This window comes from Rhineura floridana, chromosome 1 (assembly GCF_030035675.1).
Source record: "Rhineura floridana isolate rRhiFlo1 chromosome 1, rRhiFlo1.hap2, whole genome shotgun sequence".
NCBI lineage: Eukaryota > Metazoa > Chordata > Lepidosauria > Squamata > Rhineuridae > Rhineura > Rhineura floridana.
This window is the reverse complement of record NC_084480.1, coordinates 237889814-237911886: the sequence shown is the minus strand read 5'-3', so window position 1 is coordinate 237911886 and position 22073 is coordinate 237889814. Positions and strand designations below refer to the sequence as shown.

General features: G+C 37.5%; 1 protein-coding gene across 5 annotated transcripts in view; it reads right to left on the bottom strand.

Annotated features, from left to right (window-relative positions):
* PIEZO2 (piezo type mechanosensitive ion channel component 2) overlaps window positions 1-22073 on the bottom strand; it is a 417861-nt gene that overhangs the window by 168543 nt on the left and 227245 nt on the right. For 3 of the 5 annotated variants that reach the window (XM_061595221.1, XM_061595247.1, XM_061595237.1), the window contains exons 6-8: window positions 11768-11827; window positions 9356-9563; window positions 7256-7469 (exon numbers count right to left, since the gene is read on the bottom strand). In XM_061595221.1, coding sequence (XP_061451205.1) covers window positions 7256-7469; window positions 9356-9563; window positions 11768-11827 — 482 coding nt within the window. The remainder of the gene's footprint in view (window positions 1-7255; window positions 7470-9355; window positions 9564-11767; window positions 11828-22073) is intronic. The other 2 variants (XM_061595266.1, XM_061595227.1) reach the window with 1 other exon arrangement.

Below are 22073 nucleotides of genomic sequence, written 5' to 3'. Positions count from 1 at the left end.
CACATGTTTTCTTTACTTTTGTTCTCTGCCTTACAGGTGACCTATGAAACTTAGTGAGTGCTAGAGACAAATCCAATTAACTTCACAGGGTCCCTGGTATTCTTCCCTTCTAAAACATTCACTGTAAGGGTCAGACAGGATTTTGAGACTGGACAGATGAGGGCAGAGCTATCAAAAAAGGAAGAGAAAGACAGAGTGAAAATCCATTTGAATAGCTGTAGATTAACAAGTAATTGCTGGGGAGTTAAGTGGTGATGTCAAAATTCTGACAGCCAATTGAGAGGAAACTCAGTCACTTTCTAAGCTTGCTGGTGACTCTGAAGTACTTTTTTAAATGAAAGAAACGTAACAGCTAGTATCCCCCATCCCCTCAGAGCTACTGACTTTAGTAACTAAAATTTAGGGCAAAATCTCTATTGCTGGTTCACATTTTATCACAGGTGTCCAAAGTTTATCATTTAGGAGATGATTCTTTACAGCACACAAAATTCAGAAACAAAGGCAAAACATTAATTTATGGAGGTCTCCTTAGTAGTGAAGAAGACGACTAGGACTGAGGAGGGCAGATATGAGAGAACTAGAAAAGATCCTCAAATGCAAGGATGTATCACTGAACATTAAAGTCAGGATCATTCAGACCATGGTATTCCTGATCCCTATGTATGGATGTGAAAGATGGACAGTGAAAAAAGCGGATAACAGAAAAATCAACTCATTTGAAATGTGGTATTGGAGGAGAGCTTTGTGCATACCATGGACTGAGAAAAAGACAAATAATTAGGTGTTAGAACAAATTAAACCAGAACTGTCACTAGAAGCTAAAATGATGAAACTGAGGTTATCATACTTTGGACACATAATGAGAAGACATGATTCACTAGAAAAGACAATAATGCTGGGAAAAACAGGAGTAGAAAAAGAAGAAGGCCAAACAAGAGATGGATTGATTCCATCAAGGAAGCCACAGACCTGAACTTACAAGATCTGAACAGGGTGGTTCTTGACAGATGCTATTGGAGGTCACCGATTCATAGGGTTGCCATAAGCCGTAAGCGATTTGAAGGCACATAACAACAACCTTAGTAGTGACCCCTACACTGTGAAATACCCACCCAAAGAATGTACACTTTGAAAATCTATCTGTTTCATGTAGCTTTTAATTTACATAATTTTACTAGGTTTGCTGCTGTATCTAGTGAAATGTGCTCTGTACTAGGTGAATCACATTTCAAAGATTTTTCCCACTTGTATTTTTTTGAAATGTTTTTTAATATAATGTTCTATTATTGCAATTATATAATTATATTCAATATAATCATGTAATACAATTTTAACAATGTTATATTGCTGCTTTGAGTGAATGTTATCTGGAAAACAAGATTAAAATATTTTAAGTAACTAAATTAAATTGGGAATATGATTGTTAATACCAATAACACTGTGGTAAGTTTATATAGGTAAACGAGATAGCATTCTTTCAGAAGCCTAATTTTCATATAGCATTTTTTATAACCAAGTTTCATTCATTGCCTCAGCCAAGAAGTATTGGTCTTTGTACAAGACGAAGAATTAAATGCATATTGTTTTCCTCTCTTTTCATTATAGTTTGACAAAATGAAGAGGATTGCTTTCCATCAGTCAAGTTTAAATGTTTCAGCATCACTTCTAAATATCCAATGACCTCTTTCATACTTTCCACTAGATTCTTATTAGGTTGGCAGTGCTGCTTCTGTTCTGTCAATGGTCAAGCAAACATTCCACAACGCTGAATGCCAAATTCTGCAAGTTCATCAAAGACAGAATAAATTATGCATATATAATTTGATATAATAATTTAGGCAATTTGGATTTAACTCAAACTCTAGTATACAATGTAAAAGTCAGAACAGTGTAAAATCTTGCAGATGTACAGGTACCATAATGGTAACATTCTGCAGCTCATGGAATGTTCATAACTGAGCAGTAAAGTATTGTTTCTATCGGAAGTGTACCAGCCATTTGCTGGTTTTAATGGCAGCGCATGTCATGTTTGCTGAACTAATCGGTAAGAATATAACGAGCTTGAAAATCTGCCTAAAACTCACTTCTATAATTATATTAAAAACTGATAAAGAGCATTTATAAACATATGTTAAGACTGTCTTGGAGATTAGTAGCGCTAATTTTTTGAAAACTGGTTGAGAGTGTAGTTGGAAATATTAGTTTTTGCTAACAAAGGACGCCATTTATCATCACCATATTGTTAATCTCTTGCAGTTAGTTTTTTTTTTTTTACATTTCCAATAGCTCCAGGCATGTGCTATTCTGGAAGGTAGCTTTTTTTAAAAAAGATGCTTTGTTGTAGGTCCTCAATAGTCAAGCTAATTAAGAAGACAAGAGACTTATGCTACACAACAAACAAGCGATATAGTACATAGTTTCATACTTTTGGTAAGCATTAATAAAGAATTATTGTTTTCAGGATCTCCACAAGGCAAGGAAACTGACACATTTCTTCATGTAAGCAGGGTAAATTAATTTTACATAATACAGATGCAAAGGTTTATTAGTAATTCCAAACATAATTTTAAAAGTAATGTTGGGAATAGACTACATTCTTTAAAAAGGGGGGGGGAGAAAAAGTCACAAACAACTTATTCCAGAATTATCCTGTCACTTTTACGAGAAACTAAGCCAGAGTGTACTGACTGTGGCTCGCAGCCGCACAGCGGAATCCTAATTCCATAGGCTAATATCCTCTTAGCTTATTCAAATACACTAAACCAGAGATAGTGAACATGAATGATGCATCTCGCCTGTGGCACCACTTCTAGTCGACTGCCACCCCTCTACCAAAATCAGGCATTTCTTCTTTTCCTTGTACATTCAACTAACATTGCAAAGGCACCATTGATAGTTCCCTTCCTGTTTCCTAAGTACTATGACCTTCTACCAATGTTGTTGCACCAGAGATGTCTTTGCAAGGCAAAGGATTTTCCTCCACATTGCAGCACTGGGATATTGCAGCCCTTCCTAGCAGTAGGAGCCCAGGGCGGCAAACAAAAGCACTAAGAACACTCTAAAACATCATAAAAACAGATTTTAAAATGTATTACAACAAAACATCCTTAAAAACATATTAAAACAAAAAAATCTTTAAAAACACATTTTAAAAACAGCTTTAAAAGCATCTTAAGAATTAATTCCAACACAGACACAGACTGGGATAAGGTCTCTACTTAAAAGGCTTGTTGAAAGAGGAAAGTCTTCACTAGGCGCCGAAAAAATAACAGAGATGGCACCTGGCTAATATTTAAGGGGAGGGAATTCCAAAGGGTAGGTGCCACTACACTAAAGGTCTGCTTCCTATGTTATGTGGAACGGACCTCCTGATAAGGTGGTATCTGCAGGAGGCCCTCACCAGCAGAGTGCAGTGATCCACTGGGTATATAAGGGGTAAGACAATCTTTCAGGTATTCTGGTCCCAAGCTGTATAGGGCTTTGTACACCAAAACCAGAATCTTGAATTTAGCCTGGAACCTTGAACTAAAACCAGAACCTTGAACTTATATGTGTGTGTGTGTGTGCATGAGCACATGTGTGTATGGTGAGTTTGAGAGCTGTACATGTGTGGAGACTATTGTTTGAAAGTGTACTACATGTGTGATGAGTTTCTCTGTGTTAGTGCAAGCAAGTAAAAGTGCACTGGCCACTTTGCCATATCCACCACTGGCAGGTGGCCCTTGGATGGTTGGTAAAGTCTCAGTGTGGCTCTCAGGCCTAAAAAGGTTGTCCAACCTGCTTTAAACAATAGACAAATGGTATATATTTAAGAATCCTATGTATTTACAAAATTTAAATAAAAGTAGATTAAATTCTAGCTAAATTTCATGTTGTTTGACCAATCCCATTTCTTCATCTTGGCTGTGTGCTCTATTTCCCAACTTACAAAATATTGGATAAGCTAGCAGCACCTGAAAAAACATCAGAAAGTTTACACTGCAACTGCCAATTAAACTGCTGCACATTTCCCTCCACAATGCCATACTAAGTGCATAGATTTCTACTGCATTTTAATCATTGTGACTCTATTCATGAATTAATTTCAAGAATGTTTTCATAGAAATATATATTTCTATGCTTTCATTATAATATAATGTATTTATAGCATTGGTTTGTGGATTGATCTTGGCAAATACCTTTGTGCTTACCTTGTTATTTAAAGTAGCACTTAAGAAAATTATTTGGGAAGACACTCCATAGAAGGAAAAAAACCCATATGTTTTGCATGTATCAAATGAAGATGCTCACCTTCCCTGAATGAATTGCTTTTTGAAAATGGAGCCTAATTTAAAATGTATACTTTTGGAAACAATTTCTGGGTATTAAAAATATATTGGTTTTTGAGCATGCCTAATTATAATTAGCTTGCATTTTGCTATTAAAGAATTGCAAAAACATACCCATGGAAATGAGATATAAAGCATCTTAGCAACATTACTGTTGCTTCAAACGACAGTTATTTATTTCTTAGATGGTTGAAAAACTGCACCGTGCGACTTCCGGGAAGGGTGACTTAGCCTGTGCCTGCTTTTGAGACGGGCTCCTGCCTCAAAAGAAGCTTATTCAGATATATCAGTCAGTTTTTTCTTTTTTTTTTGACTGATTAAACTTCTCCCGGGTAGGGAGAAACGAAGAGATTAACCTCAAAGCCTATTTTTGTTGGGACGACCAGATCTCATTAATTTATGGGACGAGGTCCAGCCGACGAAGGTGGGACGGATTTTCAACAGCAAGCTCTATCTGTTAAAGCGAACGTTCATCTTATCTTCTAAGAGAGAACGCACTAACAGGCAAGCACCCTTCTTTCTATATTTTTCTTTTACTTGACTTAAATTGTTGCTGTTTAAAAGAGATTTGCCAGATTGATCGGTTTTTGACATCTCACTGGGGAGCCGTAACTTCTCTCTGCTACGCACTAATTAATAGCTTATCTCTGTTTTTGTTGCAAAAAGCTGTCCTGGATTTGCATTCTAAAGATACACACAGAAGAGGGATTTCTATTCCAGATTTTTATTTTGAAAAATATTATACTGTTTTGAGACTACTCTCTTTTTGGTCTATTTTATTTTGACGAATCTGTTTCTTGACGATTGCCATTAATTGTTTCGATCCTGGGAACTGCATTTTGTTTACTTAACTATTGGAGAGATAAGGCTGTCTGCTCTGTTTATACTGTGATGTCACCAAGTTTGGAGTATTAACCCAATTGTTGCTGAAATAAGAAGTGGTTTTCCTATATTTTTCTTTTAAAATGGCAATTAAGAAAGTGGCTGAGAATCTGGAAATAACTATGTTTCAGAAAATAATGGATGAGATTGAGATAACGAAAATTGAATTGAGTAAAATGAAGCAGGAGATTAAAGATATAAGGGTCCCTGTGAGAGAGGTGACCCTGGAAGGGGTCCCTGTGAGAGAGGAGACTCCGGAGATTGGAACAGGGGTCCCTGTGAGAGAGGAGACCCTGGAGACTGGAATAGGGGTCCCTGTGAGAGAGGAGATCCCGGAGATTGGAACAAACGTGGAACAGGAACAAGATTTGGAGTCTATGGACTTTAGAAATAAAATCTATTGTTTGGAACTCAATGTTATCTCTGAAGAAATTAATGAAGATTCTAGAGATAAAGTTATCAATGGCATGGATTATCTTCTGGACTGGAATGATGTGATGGAGCCCAATATAGAGAAAATCTATGGAATTAACTGCAGCCATGTGACAATGGAAAAACTTTTAAGAGATGACCCAGTGTATTTTGAAAAAAAGAACAGAGATATGATTTTACAGCAGTATTTCAGCAACTTATTCAGAATGGATGGCAAGAAAATATTTGGGATAGAGGTAATTCCCATCAGACTCTTACTATATGACTATGGCTTTGACAGCAAGATTATTATGGAATACTGATAATGGAAGATTGGATATTGAAATTACTGGACTTAACAAGACTACTGAAGATGGAAGATGGAAAATGGAACTAATAGAGATAATAGAACAATGGCTACTGAAATTACTGAACCTAACAGATTCTGATGTGATGGATTAATTGAAATGTTTATTTTGACTATGGTTATGACAATAAGATTATCATAATTAGTAATGAGATGGATTAATCGATATGCTTATCTGGAAAAAAAAAATTGATAGATATATTTCTTAAAGAATTGAAACCTCTCTTTGACTTTTTGTGGAAAGAATAAAGTAATGTTTATGAGATTTGATGATTAAGTAAGATAACTACTGGAGGAAAGTGATTTTATAATATGACTTAAGAGACAGGATTGCTATATATTATAGACTTATAACTGATTTGATCTTTGACAAATGGGAAGTCAATATTTTACTCTTTATTTTTTATTTTTGTTTTTTTTCTTTTTTTCTTTTTGTTTAACTATTTTTGATTTTGTTTTTTGTCTTTGAATGTTTTATGATTTTGTTTTGTATGTTTTATGAAAATCTGAATAAAAATTATTGAAAAAAAAAAAAGAAAAACTGCACCGTGCACCCTTATAAAACCAATTAAGTTCTTTTTAATAACATTATTGAAAGCTGAGGATATATCCAGTGGATATTTTTTGCACCTTACACTCAATGGAAATTCCTCACCTAAAAATATTGATTTTTGCTGTTAAAAAAAGGGAAATAAAAATGACTGTTTGACAATGATCTGCTTAAAAATACCAGCTGTTTCCGTGTTATCAGAATCTATTTATTTACACTGGCCTGTAGATGGCAGAAGAGCACTTACATCTTTACCTACTTTTTCTACTTCACAGATGAACACTCATGCCTTTCTATTCAGAATACAATTAGTAACTCCCACAATACAGTACTTTTGACAGATAAGTGCCAAGAAATATAAAACATATAAAATCAAAGAAAATAATAAAGAATTTCACAATAGTTGAACATAGAGAGTGCACCCAGATAACACCTGCCTTTCCTATGAGAGACACATCTTAAATTTCTATAGAGGCTTTTCAGGAGCATACAAGTGGCTGCAGAGAGGAGAAAGGGAAGAGATCAGATGTGTGAGTTGCCTTCCACAACCACAGGATACAACCACATGTCTGTCTTCACCTCAATAGATCTTACATACTTCATCTATACACTTCACATTTCTTTAAATACATCTCACACAATACAACCCAACAATCTTTTTGTCACTTTTTTTGGTCACAGCTCCGTTTACTGAAAGTTGCAAAGAAAATGTCTTACCTGGCATAAAAGTCATCTGGTGGAATAATTTCCTGAAAAAACTGTAACTGGTACAGGTAAAGTCCAATTAAGTGGCCTGCGCTGAATATAGCCATTAACACACAGAGACAGCTGAATATCAGTGGATCAAACACTTGGCAACAGGACCACCATGTACACAAACCCAAGAATAAAAAGAAATACACAGCTGAAGTGAGTGATGGCAACATCATTCCTATAGAAAAAATGAATGGAAGGTGATTACTATATTTTGCTCATTATATGTACAATGTGGAAGTGCAAAAGATAATTAAAAATTAACTCATCTGAAAATTCAGATGTTTAAAATAATTCCTAAGGTCACTTTAACTGAAACCAAACACATTTTTCTACTTTTACTGAAGTTTGCAGAAGACCTACAAGTAGTAAAATAAAATTACTCACAGTAAATAAATTTCACTTCATCTGAAAATATGAGTTAATTATCTAGCTAAAAGAGGTGATAACGTGATTGTGGATTGCACCCCCCCCAAGCATTTACATGATTTATAACAGTGGCATCCAGTCCCGTCCCCCCCCCCCCCCATGGATCACTTGAAAATTGCTGAGGGTCTTAATGGACCACTTGATGATTTTTTTGCCTGTTGTAGCAATTGTAAAGTGCTGAGCTAGATGATGTATGATTTTTAATTGTGTTTTATTGCTTCTTTTATTTGTTATTGATTGTATAACAACTTGAATTCCATAGAATTCAAATGGCAGTACTACAGTTTTAGAAATAAAAAACAATAAAAATATAATTAATGTGATGGATGTGTCATCCCATCTTCAACTACAAATCCACAGACACAGTGATAGAGTTTATTTATATGTGCCACTTTTCCACAGCAAGCTGTGCCCAAAGCAGCTTACAACAAACATTCAAAATACAAAGTTTGTGGACTGCTGGTGGTCTGCAGACCACGGTTTGGGAACCCCTGATTTGTACGCTTCAATTTTCAGTTAATCATACCTATTTTGCATTTCTAGGGAGATTTTCTAGGGAGACGGTCTGAACATATAAAACCGATTCTGGCCCACTTGCATTGGCAGCCTATATGTTTCCAAGCCCAATTCAAGGTGCTGGTTTTAACCTATAAAGCTTTACATGGCTTGGGACCACAATACCTGATGAAACACCTCTCCAGACATGAACCCTCCCATACACTACACTCAACATCAAAGGTCCTCCTCCGGGTGCCTACTCGAAGGGAAGCTGGGAGTCTGGCAACAAGGGAAAGGGCCTTTCCAGTGGTGACCCCCAAATTATGGAATAATCTTCCCAATGAAGTTCACCTGGTGCCAACATCGTTATCTTTTCGGTGCCAGATCAAGACTTTCCTTTTCTCCCAGGCATTCCAACAGCATGTGCTGAGCTCTGACCACAGGTCTTTTACCTGGTTTATCTGTGCTTTTACCTGGTTTTAAACTTTGTATGGTTTTTAAAATTGTATATTTGTTTTTAATCTTCAGTTTTTTAATTTTTGTAAACCACCCAGAGAGCTTTGGCTATGGGGCGGTATATAAATACAATAAATAAATAAATAAATTTCAGGGGAAAAGGGGGGAAATTGAAATCCGCACATGTATATTAGCTTCTGCTGTATTGCTCTCACTCATAAGTAAAATTTGCTCATTTTGTTTCAGTTGAAAGCATAAATATTCTATTAGAAACCCTTTAGTTTTCAAGGTGTACAAAGTCTCTACAAGTCTGAACACTGAGGTATATATTCAAAAACCACAAACTGATCCATGAAAAATCACATTTCACTTCTTAAACACACTTAATTTGTCTATAACAGACATTATAAAATGATGCTGGGAATAATAGCTATACACCAGAGCTTGGAAAAGTTACTTTTTTAAACTACAACTCCCATCAGCCCCAGCCAGCATGACCACTGGATTGGGTTGATGGGAGTTGTAGTTCAAAAAAAGTAACTTTTCCAAGCTCTGTATACAATTATATCTAATGTAATGAATTAAGCAATGAAAATTATTTTTCATGTAAATCAAGTCAGCAATATATTTATTTTAACTATGGAAGGGCTAAAAGTCCTGTGGCTTTTCAAGAGAACCCACCTGTTGTACCAAGTAAAATAGTAACAACAACTTTTCCAGCTGTGGTTATAATGTTGCCAATAATTTCCTTCATTTTGGATGCTATTGAGGCAATTCTGCGCAATAGTTTTAATTTTGTGTTTTCTTCAGATTCTTCTTCTCCATGTTCTGCATCATCCAAATCTTCATATATTAATGCATCATCTGCCTCTGCTCTTTCCCCTTCATTCTGAAAATGAGAGAATAACAATAAGATATAGTATTTTATTGTTTTACTTCTTCCAAGTCTCTGCATTGACTTGCAGCTCCTGCCTTTTCTATGTGGTACCCAATATGCTAAAGCTTCCATCATGTCTGGGGCACTTCTATTTATCCAAACTTCCAGTGGTGAAGCAAAGTAATTTTAGACCCTGAACTTAATAGTCTTATGCTCCTACCTCCTAATTCAGAAAACTATATATAACCTCAGCGCAAAATTAGCATTTTCTCCCCCTCACACACAACTGCCATTCCATATACTATAAGTGCTTCTACACTGAATATGTTATAGCAAAAAACAAATTACAGTTTGCCAACTTTGATTTTTTTATAGAAAAAATACTCTGAACATGTGCAGCCTTGATTTTATACTTGGTTAAATCATAGTACCATCTTGGCAACAGGAATAAAATAGGGTTTGCTTCTGCTGTCCTGACTATAAACACATTTATTTGAGGAATATGCACCATTTTGTTGTAGAAAATGATAATTAATTTGAAAAGAAAAAATAAAAGCATGAGCATCTGTAACCATGCACATATCTGGTCAACCATTCTTTCACTATAAAATCTTTTTTTAAAAAATAGAAGGAATACTGCAGAAGTCAGTGTCAGCTCTGGTGGACCCATTCATGTCAATGCCAAGATAGGTGCTGACACCAGGCCTGTTTGTTAATCTTTCCATAATATGCCATTCTCAGGAGAGGGTGGGGACTGTCAGCTTCCCCCACTGCAAATTTCCTATCAATATATATCTTAAATCTATGACTACTATAAGGAAAGTACACTGAGTACAGGATTTTAGCACCAGATGTGGGAAGCATGGGCCTTCCAGATTTATTTTAGACTGCATCTGGACTAACATTCCTGAAGGTGGTTTTCCCAGGGTGAGGCTCATCCGTTGCACTCTGGGTGTGCTGACCTCTGCGATTTCCCCAAATGCAGGAACTCAACTGCATAATTTGTGTAGACCCAGTCTGCGTCTGTGCTGGAATTGCTTTTTAATATGGTTTTAACCCCCCCCCTTTTAAAGACAATATGTTTTTAACCTTTTTTTAAAGATGTCTTGAAAGCTTTTTTAAAAAAGGTTTTGTTTTAATATATTTTAAAGTCTGTTTCTATGATTTTTTAAAGTGTTTTTAGTGCTTTTGTTTGCCGCCCTAGGCTCCTGCTGGGAGGAAGGGTGGGGTATAAATCAATCAATCAAACAAACAAACAAATAAACAAACAAACAATAAATAACATAGTTCAAAAGAGATCCATAAAAAGAATTTGACGTCCTTGAAAATCTTTAGGTCCTGAAAGATGCAAAAAAACATTCATTCCCCTCTGAATGACTCTGCGGGAGTAATACAGAGGATCTGATTTTTGCAAGTAAGGCCCAGGAAACCATTCAACAGATGAGAACCACATCTGCTATAATGCCAAGAGACTGGATACGTTTAGAAACTACGAGGCCCTAGCATGCTGCTGGTATGTTTGAGGTACCAGAAAAAGGGACCATGGCTCAGTGCAGAAGATCCTAGGTTCAATCTCTAGAATTTCAAATTCTAAAAAAGGCCCATGTACCAGACTTTTTATTCATTGGTATTTATTTTATTTGACAGAATATATTTATATTGCTTAATCATCCACAACTTCTAAATAGTTTAGAATAGAATATAAAATGTTCATTCAAAAAGATTGTGACCTTGTTATTATGTTTAACTTAATTGGATTCATTTCTTATATTATTTATGTTGATGTACGTTAAATAAGAAAACATACAATAAAACCATAAAATTGAACGTTAAAAACCCAGTATTTTATCAAAATTTAAGTAAAATCAGCAGTTGGTAAGAATGTACATAATAAAATAAAATAAAATGTTAAAATTATATATCTGGATATGTTGAAGACCAGTCTGAGTAGACAATTCTGGGCTCCATGGAGTCTGAACTGGTATAAGACTAGGGTTGCCATATTGCCCGGTTAGCCGGGTTTTACCCGGATTCTATGCATGCCACCCGGCGCCCGGCTAGCCCTTTAGGTGGCCCGGATTCTCAGCTTTAATTTTTTTAAAAAAAGTTTCTAGGTGGTCTGGTTCTCGAGATATACATAAAAACGACAGCCGCCCCCCGACTGTTAAATCTTTCTTTAAACAGTACTGTATAGCACTTAGTAGCTTTAACCCCACCTGTTCTGGATTGCAGCCAATCAGGGATTGTGTTTCAGTTTCATTGACCTTAGGCAGTGTCTAGAAAACAAAATGGTGGTTTCACCCCGTTTATCTGAAACTCTCATAAATTGGGTAAGTATATACATTTCAGTTTTTTTTCCTGTTGTGTGCAGGAGTCAGATCTTGGGCAGTGTTTTGAAAACCTTCCCAATGCTTGCGTTTTGTAAAAGCAATGCTAATCCCATATGCCCAGAGTAAATCCCATTGAATTCAATAGGACTTACTTTTGAGTAGACATGGTTATGAATGTGCTGAAAATCAATGAGACTTTGGAGTGAATGTAAAAAAGAATTGTGTTTGTGCCCTCCAGTCCTATTTTAAAGCAAGTAGGCAGGGCTTACTTAGGTATTACAGTTTTTATTCTGTAGGAAAGTAATACTGATTTTTTTAAAACTAATACGGATTTTTCTGCAATGACCAACTGGTTTGACAATAAACTATTATATGGGCTGTATGTATTTATACATCTGCAGTGTGTGCGTGTGTGTGTGCGTGTATGGAGTCTTTCCAACACCCCTGTGAGTTAGGGTTGGAAACCAAGGCAGCTCACAAGAAGAAATAAAGCCATTTAAAATCCAATAACCATAAAAACAAGTTTAAACAGTTGCAAAACAGCGTAAAGTGGCATGATTCGGAATTTTGGGTTGTGTCACTTGAAGTTGCATTTCTGTCCCTGTTTGAGTAAGCCCCACTGAATACGCTGGGACTTGCTTCTGAATAAATAAACCTAGGATTGCACTATCAATATCTTTACAGTTTGTGTAAATAATAAATATATTTGATAGTCATGCTTTTATATAAATATTTCTTCATTTATCATATTTTTGGTTGTGAAATGCTTAGTTTTCTGCCTTACTCATAGGAATCTTGTTGTGGTTGGTATGGTATTACATTTAGGAAAGTGTTACTGCCTTTTGTGTTGTTTTTTTCCTATTTGCATTTCACTTATCTTTAACCTCACTCTGTTACAGCCATAGAAGCAACAGCAGCATATGCAAGATAATTAACTCCCATTAGTGATAAGAACAAGAATTTATAATTATTATTTCAATTAAAACAAGAGGCTTATCAATACTTTGAAGAGGACCAGATATTTATTTTCTTTCTGAGCCCAGGACTGGATCTTTCATGATGCCCGGGGGGGGGGGGGAGCAGGAGAGTAGTCCATAAGACAGACATCCTGGCATTGGTAATCTAATTAGCAAGGTATGTGTGGGGTTGTTGCACACTTCCAGGCCCAGTTTCATTTTGAGTATGGAGGTGGAACCTGTGTAGATGTGGTTGATCAAAGGGAGAAGAAATTTTGAGTTAAGCAAAGCTCTGCTTTTATAAAAGCTAAGAAACATACAGATACTTTGAATGTCTGAGTGCCTGCACCAGTGGAATACTGGAGGAACTTGTAAAGCTTACTGCAACAGTATTTACAACTGAGCATGTGGTGTGAAAGACTCCTTTTCCTAACATTTTGACTTCTTGTTTTTCTCCACCCACCACATCTTTGAAATATATCGTATATGGTTAACCGTACTGTTGCCCTGACTTACTTTATGTTTGTTGCTATTTTGTGTTTTTATTATGTTTTTATATTGATTGTGTATTTTTATTGTTTTTATTATATTTGTAAGCTGTGCTGAGCTCTGTTTTTAACAGCAAAAGGGCAGGATATAAATTCTCTTAATCAATCAAATACTCCATAGTGTTGGAAACTAGGCATTTAAGGCTAAAAATGTTGCTTTTAAAAAAAAGATCTCACATCTTTCCCCAGTTTTTGGTGGTAATTCCTAGGCACAAAAACAAAACAACTGGACAATCCAAGTATTAATATGCAAATATTTACATAATATGCAAATACTTCACATAATATGCAAATTAACCTGCCCAGATTTGTGGAACTGGAATATGGCAACCCTATATAAGACTGCATCCTATGAGCATGTTGACCAAAATAATATTGCATTGATAAATGTTAAGAAGACATAATAAATAAGTATCTTGGTCTCTTCAGCAAAATTAACTGTTTCAGAAAGATAACTCTGAGTGTTTTCAGAGATGAGAACTTTTCAGCTAATGGTCAATTACTGAATTGCACATCCAATTCTATGTAACATGGACCTCTTAAATAGGTGGTTTCCTAAACAGAACACCGTTCTAAGGGAAGAAATGCAACCTCCATGGCTCAGATTAGAAGCTCTGATTCAGCATTCTGGGCCCAAACCTGTCTAATTCTCTACCAACTGAGATTAAACAGGCAACTTCCCTTGCTGAACTCCAGGAGTATGACAAAGAATTTCGTATTTCAGCTGGCATTTTAAAGTAGTGTTCAGGTTTTTCTTTGGGTTTTATGATTAATTTTTATTATTTTATTCTTTGTATGATTTATGTACACCACTTAGAAATAGTAATTATTAAGCAGTATATAAGCACTTTAAATAAACAAAAGATTTTGTTAAAAACTGCAACTCTAGTCAATTAAACCTCCACTAATAGTCTAAGGTGGCCATGTGTCTAACTTCTTTAATTTGAAAAGCTCATGACCCAGGGCTCTGATTCCATCTTCAGGGGAAGAGGCCATGGACTCATAGCCGAAATGGCAGACAATGTGCCCTCTGAGCCAACCTGTGATGTCCTAGCTTCTTCAGAAGATTCAGCACTAGATGAGTCCATGATGCCAGCACCTCTCTGGCCTGAATAGGTTGCATTCCCATCTTCAGACTCTGAGGACTGAAGCATGGGCAAGTTTATATGTGATTTAGTTATAATCAGAGATGTGAAGGCCCAGAAAAAAACTGGAAAAATTCAGAAAAAAAAAACATTTTCCCCTCCGTTTTTCCCCGAAGCCTTCCCCCCCAAAATTGAAAAAAATGAATAAAATGTTTCATTGAATCTTGCCCCCCCTCCACTTTTTCTCAGTTCTTTTTATGGAAATGGATGCTTTGTGTCTGCTTGACACTGTGGAGGACTAGCAGAGACATAAATATTTTTCTTTGTTATTAATGTTGATGGTTTCTTCTATTTTTTTTAAAAAATTGTTTTTTGCCTGCTCCTCATAAACTGGCAAAATGAAAGAGGTTCCTTACAGTTCAGGTGATCCTTACAGTTCAGGAGCTTGTAGATCCATTTGTTATAAAAAAAGTAAAAAGTTAAAACTGTAAATTCAATTTGTAATAATTGTTTGAATAAAATGTACTTTTAATATACCAAATGTGATAATTTTATGCCAAACCAACTTGTACATAATTACATTTGATGTTCCTGAAGTAACAAAGTGACTTTCAAACTGTAAAAAGTGCTATTATTGCATTTTTCAATTTTTCTGAAAATGTCCGTTTTTTTCTGGGGGGAAAAACCCAGAAAAATACTTGGAATACAGGAGTTCATCCTTATTCATTTTTCTCTAGAAGTAAGCATCCATTATGGCTTCTTTTACCATTCTCCCTCCTTCTCATAGTTGTCTGCCAGGGGCTTTGGCAAGCCTCCTAGCCTTCATGTCTCTCAACAAACCCCAGCCTGTTGCAATTCCATCATTCACATATCATGTCTCCATTAGTACTGCAGCACCTGCTAGTATCTTCAGCCATTGAAAAGCTCTGATTATTTAGTTTTTTCTTGACACTGGAAAGCATCAGCCTTCCTCTGTCCATGCTTTGACCACTGCAGCATCCAGGGCTGCAGAAATCTCTCTCATTATTTTATTTATTTATTTATTTATTTAAGCTTATATACCGCCCGACTAGCAACAGCTCTCTGGGCGGTGAACATTAAAAATACAATAAAAATAACACAAAACTGTACACAAAACTGTACAGTCTAAAATCAAAATATAATAATTTAGAATTAACAGGAATTAAAATGCCTCAGAGAAGAGAAAGGTTTTAACCTGGTGCCGAAAAGATGATCGTGTTGGCGCCAGGCGCACCTCCTCGGGGAGACCATTCCATAGTTCGGGGGCCACCACTGCAATCATTAGTGGTTGCATAAGCAGCTACTCAGGGTTGCCCAACAGGAAAGCACATACCTAATCTTTCTTTGCATTACCCCTCAGAATTGTACATAGACATATAAATGAGAAATGTATATCCACAAACACAACATACAAATGGGAAATATAAAATTCTTTCATTGTGTATGGATGCATACGTGTGTGTAGTAGACATCCATTTTCTACTTTCATTTGGGACATTTCCCAAACCACAAGACCTAACTTGCATGTGTTTCTCTTTCCCAAATCCTTCCAAAACTCTTTAAGTTTTCTTCTGCTTTCATGCATCAGATGTCCTACTTTTTTTTTTATTGAAGGACGATCCCCTTAATGCTGGGCCTAATATATTGAGCTCTTACTTAGACCATGCCATGTAGATACTACAACCTTAGCCCAGATTATCTAGAGCCACATAGAAATAAAAGAGAGGGCCATAAGGCAAGTGCATCTGATTGAGAACAATGCTGTGAAGAAGCATCTTTCTGGGTGGCTCCAAATTCTATTGTGCAGCTAAGTCCAAAGTCCCATGGAGTAAATCAGAAGCACTGTTTAAAAATTAACAAAATCCCTCTCTTATTTAACAGAAATATAAATTGTTAAGTGATGTTATAACATGGAATAATTTCACCTATATGTAAAATTGTTGCTCCTTCAATTAAAATGACCAAAATTTGGCTTCGCCCATATCTGTTTCCACTGAAAGGATCAGTATTGCTCCATCACTAACTGAAATCACTACTGGTTATAGGTATGTGTCACAGAACTCAACATTTAATAATACATTCAGACAAACAGAAATCACCTTCATCTGGTGTATTATCACAGACCAGTATAAGCTGCCAAGTTTGAATTCTGCAGTACAACCAAATCAAGTTGGCTGATATGTTCTGCGACCATAATTTGCACTAAAGGGTGAATACTACATCAGGCAACTTGATAACAAGTCACATATATCTGTCTGATACTACGCAGGATCCAAAACTGTGTTAATGGTTCTGCAAGCCCAAAGGGACAATTGTGCTCATATTGGTCCAACGTTAGCCTCCCAGCCCACTCGTAAAACAACAGACTGGATATAAAAGTCAGGAAAGTTTCAAAAGTAGGTTCCAATATGTCATGGGGGGGAGGGGGTCACAAAGAATAAAAGTTTTAACAAATAGAGCTCTTTGGATGCTGTCCACTGAACCCATGTAACATGAATCATAACTGTAAAATATGCTTTTCATGCATAACAAATTGTTTACTACATAACTCAACATCTCTGTGTATTCAGATTAAAATCCAACAAACCAAAAACCATAGCATTTCTTAAGTAATAACACTGCATCACCCTTTTCTATGCAGAACTGGGGTGTAAGATGGCAAAAACAACATTAAATGCATTATTAGGTTCTTCAGTCATTTGGGGTAAGTCTGAAAACTCATCACTGAACATCATTTTTTTTAAACTGTCAAATGCAGATAAAGTGCAGACAGGAAGCATCACTTCTTCTATAGCAGCTGTGACTGCTACTACTGTATTCAGAGCCAGAATGTCCATTAGTTATGTTTGAGGTTGCTTTATTAACATCCAGCTTTTAATGTTTCCTCTGATATGGTGTAAACATTGATGTGCTGAGATAGCCCCTCAGATCTCATTGACACATGCAGTAACAAGCTGCCCTGGTCAGAATTAAAATCCATTCTTACAACAGAACCCACTGCATTGTATTGAGCGTTATGAGTAGTACACCCCTAAACATACCATACAGTAAAGCTTGGATTGCTTGGAAGAAATAGAGATACGTTATCACCATCAACATCCTAATGAGTAAAAAAAGTTATTGTTGAAATCAGCTAAACCACTACAGTCTGCAATGGATCAATCAAATAAGCAACAAAAAGTCTAGGGTATTATATTAATCGTTTTAATGGCATGAGCTTTCATAGCTGAGTTGGTAAGCTTACACAGCATCCCTTTGGAACATCTCAGGGAGATGGGGGTTGGGGGCACTGAACTTCAGTGGTTCTGCTCATGCCTCCAGGGTCACTTCCATCAAGTCGTTATGGGAAGTTACTGCCTGTGGAGTGCCACAAGATTTCATCTTGTCCCACATGCTATTTAACGTCTATATGAAGCCGCTGGGAGCTGTCATCAGGAGATTTGGAGTAAGGTGTCATCAATATGCAGATGATACCCAACTCTATCTCTCTGAATCCATCTGAATTGGAAGAGGCAGTTGAGGTGCTAGACAGGTGCTTGGAGATGGTGAAGGGCTGGATGTGGGCAAAAAATGGATAAATCCTGACAAGACAGAGGTATTATGTGCCCAGAGTTCTCATGTCTGGGAGATGGGGAGACGTCCTGTTCTGGATGAGGTTGCACTCCCCTTGAAGACACAGGTCCACAGGTTGGGAATACTCCTGGGGTTCAGGTGGCCTCAACAGCTAAGAGTGTCTTTTACCAGCTCCAGCTCCAGCAAATTCTCCAGCCCCTTTTGGACAGAGATGACTTGGCCACCCATGCTTTGGTAACTTCAAGAATGGATTATTACAATGTACTCTGCATGGGACTGCCCTTGAAGACAACTCAGAAACTCACCTGGTCCAAGTGACCCAAAATACAGCAGCCAGATTACTGGCTGGGGTTCTTTTTAGATCTCATGTAACCCCTGTTTTAAAACAGCTACATTGGTTGCTGGTTCGTTTCTGGGTCCGACTGAAGGTGCTCACGCTAGTGTTTAAAGCCTTAAATGAGTTAGGCTCCAAATGTCAGAAAGACCATGTTTTTCCCTACAGACCCTCTTGCGTAATGAGATCAGCAGAGGGGGCCCTTTTGGTAGTTCCACCACCCCCAGAGGCTCGGGGGGTGGCCTGAGAGCAGGCATTCTCTGTGGTAGCGCCTAGGTTGTAGAACTCCCTCCTCACCAAGTGTCAGCTCTTCACTGAGACAGCAGTGTCGGTGGGGGTGCAGACAGGGCTGGAGATTCCTTGGTAATTGCCAGGCCGTAAGTCCTCAGCCGGCAGCTTGGCTATAAATCTGCCAGGCTAGCAAGGAGGAAGCAAGATAAGGGCAGAGGCCGTTCAAAGCTTACGTGCCAAGCCAGAAATCCAGAAGAGACGTCAGTGAAGGTCCGGGTCTAGTTTGCCGAGAGATCAGTCCAAGTCAAGGTTCAGGGGATAGGAAGACACACAGTGGTCACGCCTGACGTTGTAGTCAGCAACAAGCTGAAGCCAAGGTTTGACTTTTAAGGAGCAGGTTTGTCAGCAGGTGTGAGCCATCAGCGTTTTGGCCTTAAGTGGACAGGCCTGCCCCTCTTCTGTCTGACCTTCTGTTGTCTACGTTCTGCAGGTGAGGGGGGAGTATCCTGTTCACTGTGTGCATCTGGCTGAAGGGATTCAGCTGTGTCTGGGGTGCTCTGCAGCTGAGGGGGAGAAGGAGCTGGGTTCTCAGGAGCTTCCTCCATTTCTCCTTCTGGGTCTGCTGCTGTTACTCCCGAGTTATCCTCGTCTGATGAGTCCTCTGACGGGGCCATGACACCAAGGTATGTCTGGCAACTTCATTGTACAATTTTAGGCGAATGCTGAAGATGAACCTCTTTAACCTTGGACCCCTGATATATATATATATATTTTAGGACCCACTATCTTGTGATTTTAGGTTGCTTTTAATTAATTTAATTAATTAAAATAAAATTTAATTAATTAATTTAATTTAATGTATTTAATGCTGTATTTTAACATTGTTGTAACCTGCCCTGTTAATAGTGTTAATAATAAGTACTACTGCTCTGGGTATCAAGATAAAAGGCTCACATTTTCAGAAAAGATAGTAAATGAAAATGCATTAAAAAGCAATAGGTTATTAATTATCATTGGTTAACCATTAATTTAAATAAAAAGAGAAGAAGAGTACTTTTTCTGTGGACAACAGCTCTTGATGGGCAGTGCCCTTTGGGTTCAGAAGGAGAGTCTACTTCCTCTTGAAAGAGGAAGAATATTTAAAAAATCTTTGGCTCTCTCCAAATAACTCCCAAAGAAGCTTGACACAAGCATTGCAGTGTTTCCCCTCACATCTCTTTTTGACTATACTGAAATAATAAGGAACGGAAGTGAATATATTTCTAAAACAGCATAAAGGCCCTTTTATACTAGCACCATGTGCAGCTTTGTTTGCTGATTCCCGCCTCTCCTCCCAAATTTAGCAGCAATGTTGTAAATCACAAATGAAGGAACAGTCTCCCAAACAGCATGCTGCATTAGGAGCCTCTAATGCATGTTCATTTCAGAACCCAAATCAATTATGGCCAACCATAGGATGCAGGGCATACATCAATGCCAAACCTAAATGCAATATTTATCAGTTCCACATCCTTGCTCAGTGGAATAGTTTCTGAAGGACAAACTGAAAATAAAAAAAGAGAAAAACTACACTTTTTTGAAACTCATTAATATGCTTTCAAAAAAGGGAATAGAATTCCAATATTTCACTTCTTTTCTTACAGCAAAGCTGGAAAGGAGTCTATCTACAATTTTTAAATACTAGTGTTTTAAATAATTGAATTCTTGTGCTCAGGAAAGAACACTATATCGGTTTCCTTGCCATCTTCGCCGCACAAAAGAGCATGTATAGCTGAGCTGAAATTTCTCATAATACATCTTTCAGAGAAAATTTGAGTTGTTTTGGTTACTCAACCCTCTAGAAGAAGGAGGCTACTTTGTAGAATTTTCTACCAAAAATTCACTCCATTTTTGTGGCAGGTGCTATTCCGTGCCTACCCACCACCCTGCAGTTATGCTAGGTCCAAGGCACTGTGAAGATTGCAAAATGGTGGCCAGGCTGCCAGCACAGAGGCAGAAAAAAAATCTTAGGAAAAAAGAACATGTGCTACTGCTAATGGTAAGTTCTTTTCCCTAGAAACTTTTAAGAGAAATTCTTCTCCTTCTGGAGAAATTCAGGACAATTTGTCTGCCCACATATAAGGTGGAGAAACTAGAGTTCATCTGCACACAGCCCTAGTCACATACATAATGGTAAACTTTGATGGATCATTTCCTGTACATATTATGGAATGTTACATATCAGAATCATTTCAAAAAGCTTAATCACCCAAGGCAGCCTTTCCCAACCAGTGTGCCTCCAGATGCTGTTGGACCACAATTCCCATCTTTCCTGACCATTGGCAATGCTGGCTGAGGCTGATGTGAGTTGTGGTCCAACAGCATCTGGAGGCACACTGGTTGGGAAAGGCTGTCCCAAGGTGATAATATTTAATACATGCTTGTGAGTGCAAACACATTTACTGGATCCAGACTACTTTGGTCAAACAGAAAACAGTATGTTTATTATTTTTGCTCTTATTATTTCTGGAACCAGAAACAGTTCCAATTATGATAGGAGAACTGGTTGAATTAAACCTCCATCATACGTTGACTTTTTTTTAACTTGAGATGGCTTTTTCGGCACTCACAAGCACTACCCAATCAACGGATCCAGAATATTATATGTGACAAATACACTGAGATATAAAACTGAGGAGCAGTCTAAACATGATGATAGCACAACTGCGTTTGTCAGAATTGGGTCACTGCCCATTTCCTCTACTGCAGTCAGGATAGGAGTGGAGCAAGTGTGTTTGAATGAGCAAGAAAGGGGTGCTGTGCCTTTTCTCTTAGCCTATGCTTTCCCCATGAGGCTGTAGTGGTGTGTGTGGAATTCAGTGGAGCTGTAATGACAGTGTTAATATCAAAGGGTATATAGCCTACTCTCATACAAAGCAGAAAGTACACAAAGTGACAGTCTGAAACTTGCAAGGCACGTATACTAATCACAATGAGAACAGTAAGGATACAGGTATGTAGCTCAAATTAGGTGCAGAATAAAAACCATCTAGGAGTGTAAGGAAAGAACAAAACTATATACATCCCTCTCATGTAATGGAGCTGGTTCATACACAGTTCTTAATATGACCACCTGGGATGGAAACTGATGGGATAGCCTTATGGAATTGCTGCTGCTAGGTTACAATTTAGGAAGAGTCAAAGACAGCTGCTCTCTCAGAAGTGCCATGGAATAAGCCTGCTCCCGTTCTCTCAATGGCAGGAATCTGAAGAAACTTGCAACAGGAGAAGCTGCAATTTAGGGATAAAATACATAAGCAAGGAAAGGATTCCATGTCTTCTCCCACCTACCTATGATGTGTTTTAACTTTTGCTCCCCACACGCACGCAGCACACACTTATAGGAAATACACAAGACTCACATTCTGACACAAGTGCTGTGCTGCCAAAACATCCAGCTCACCC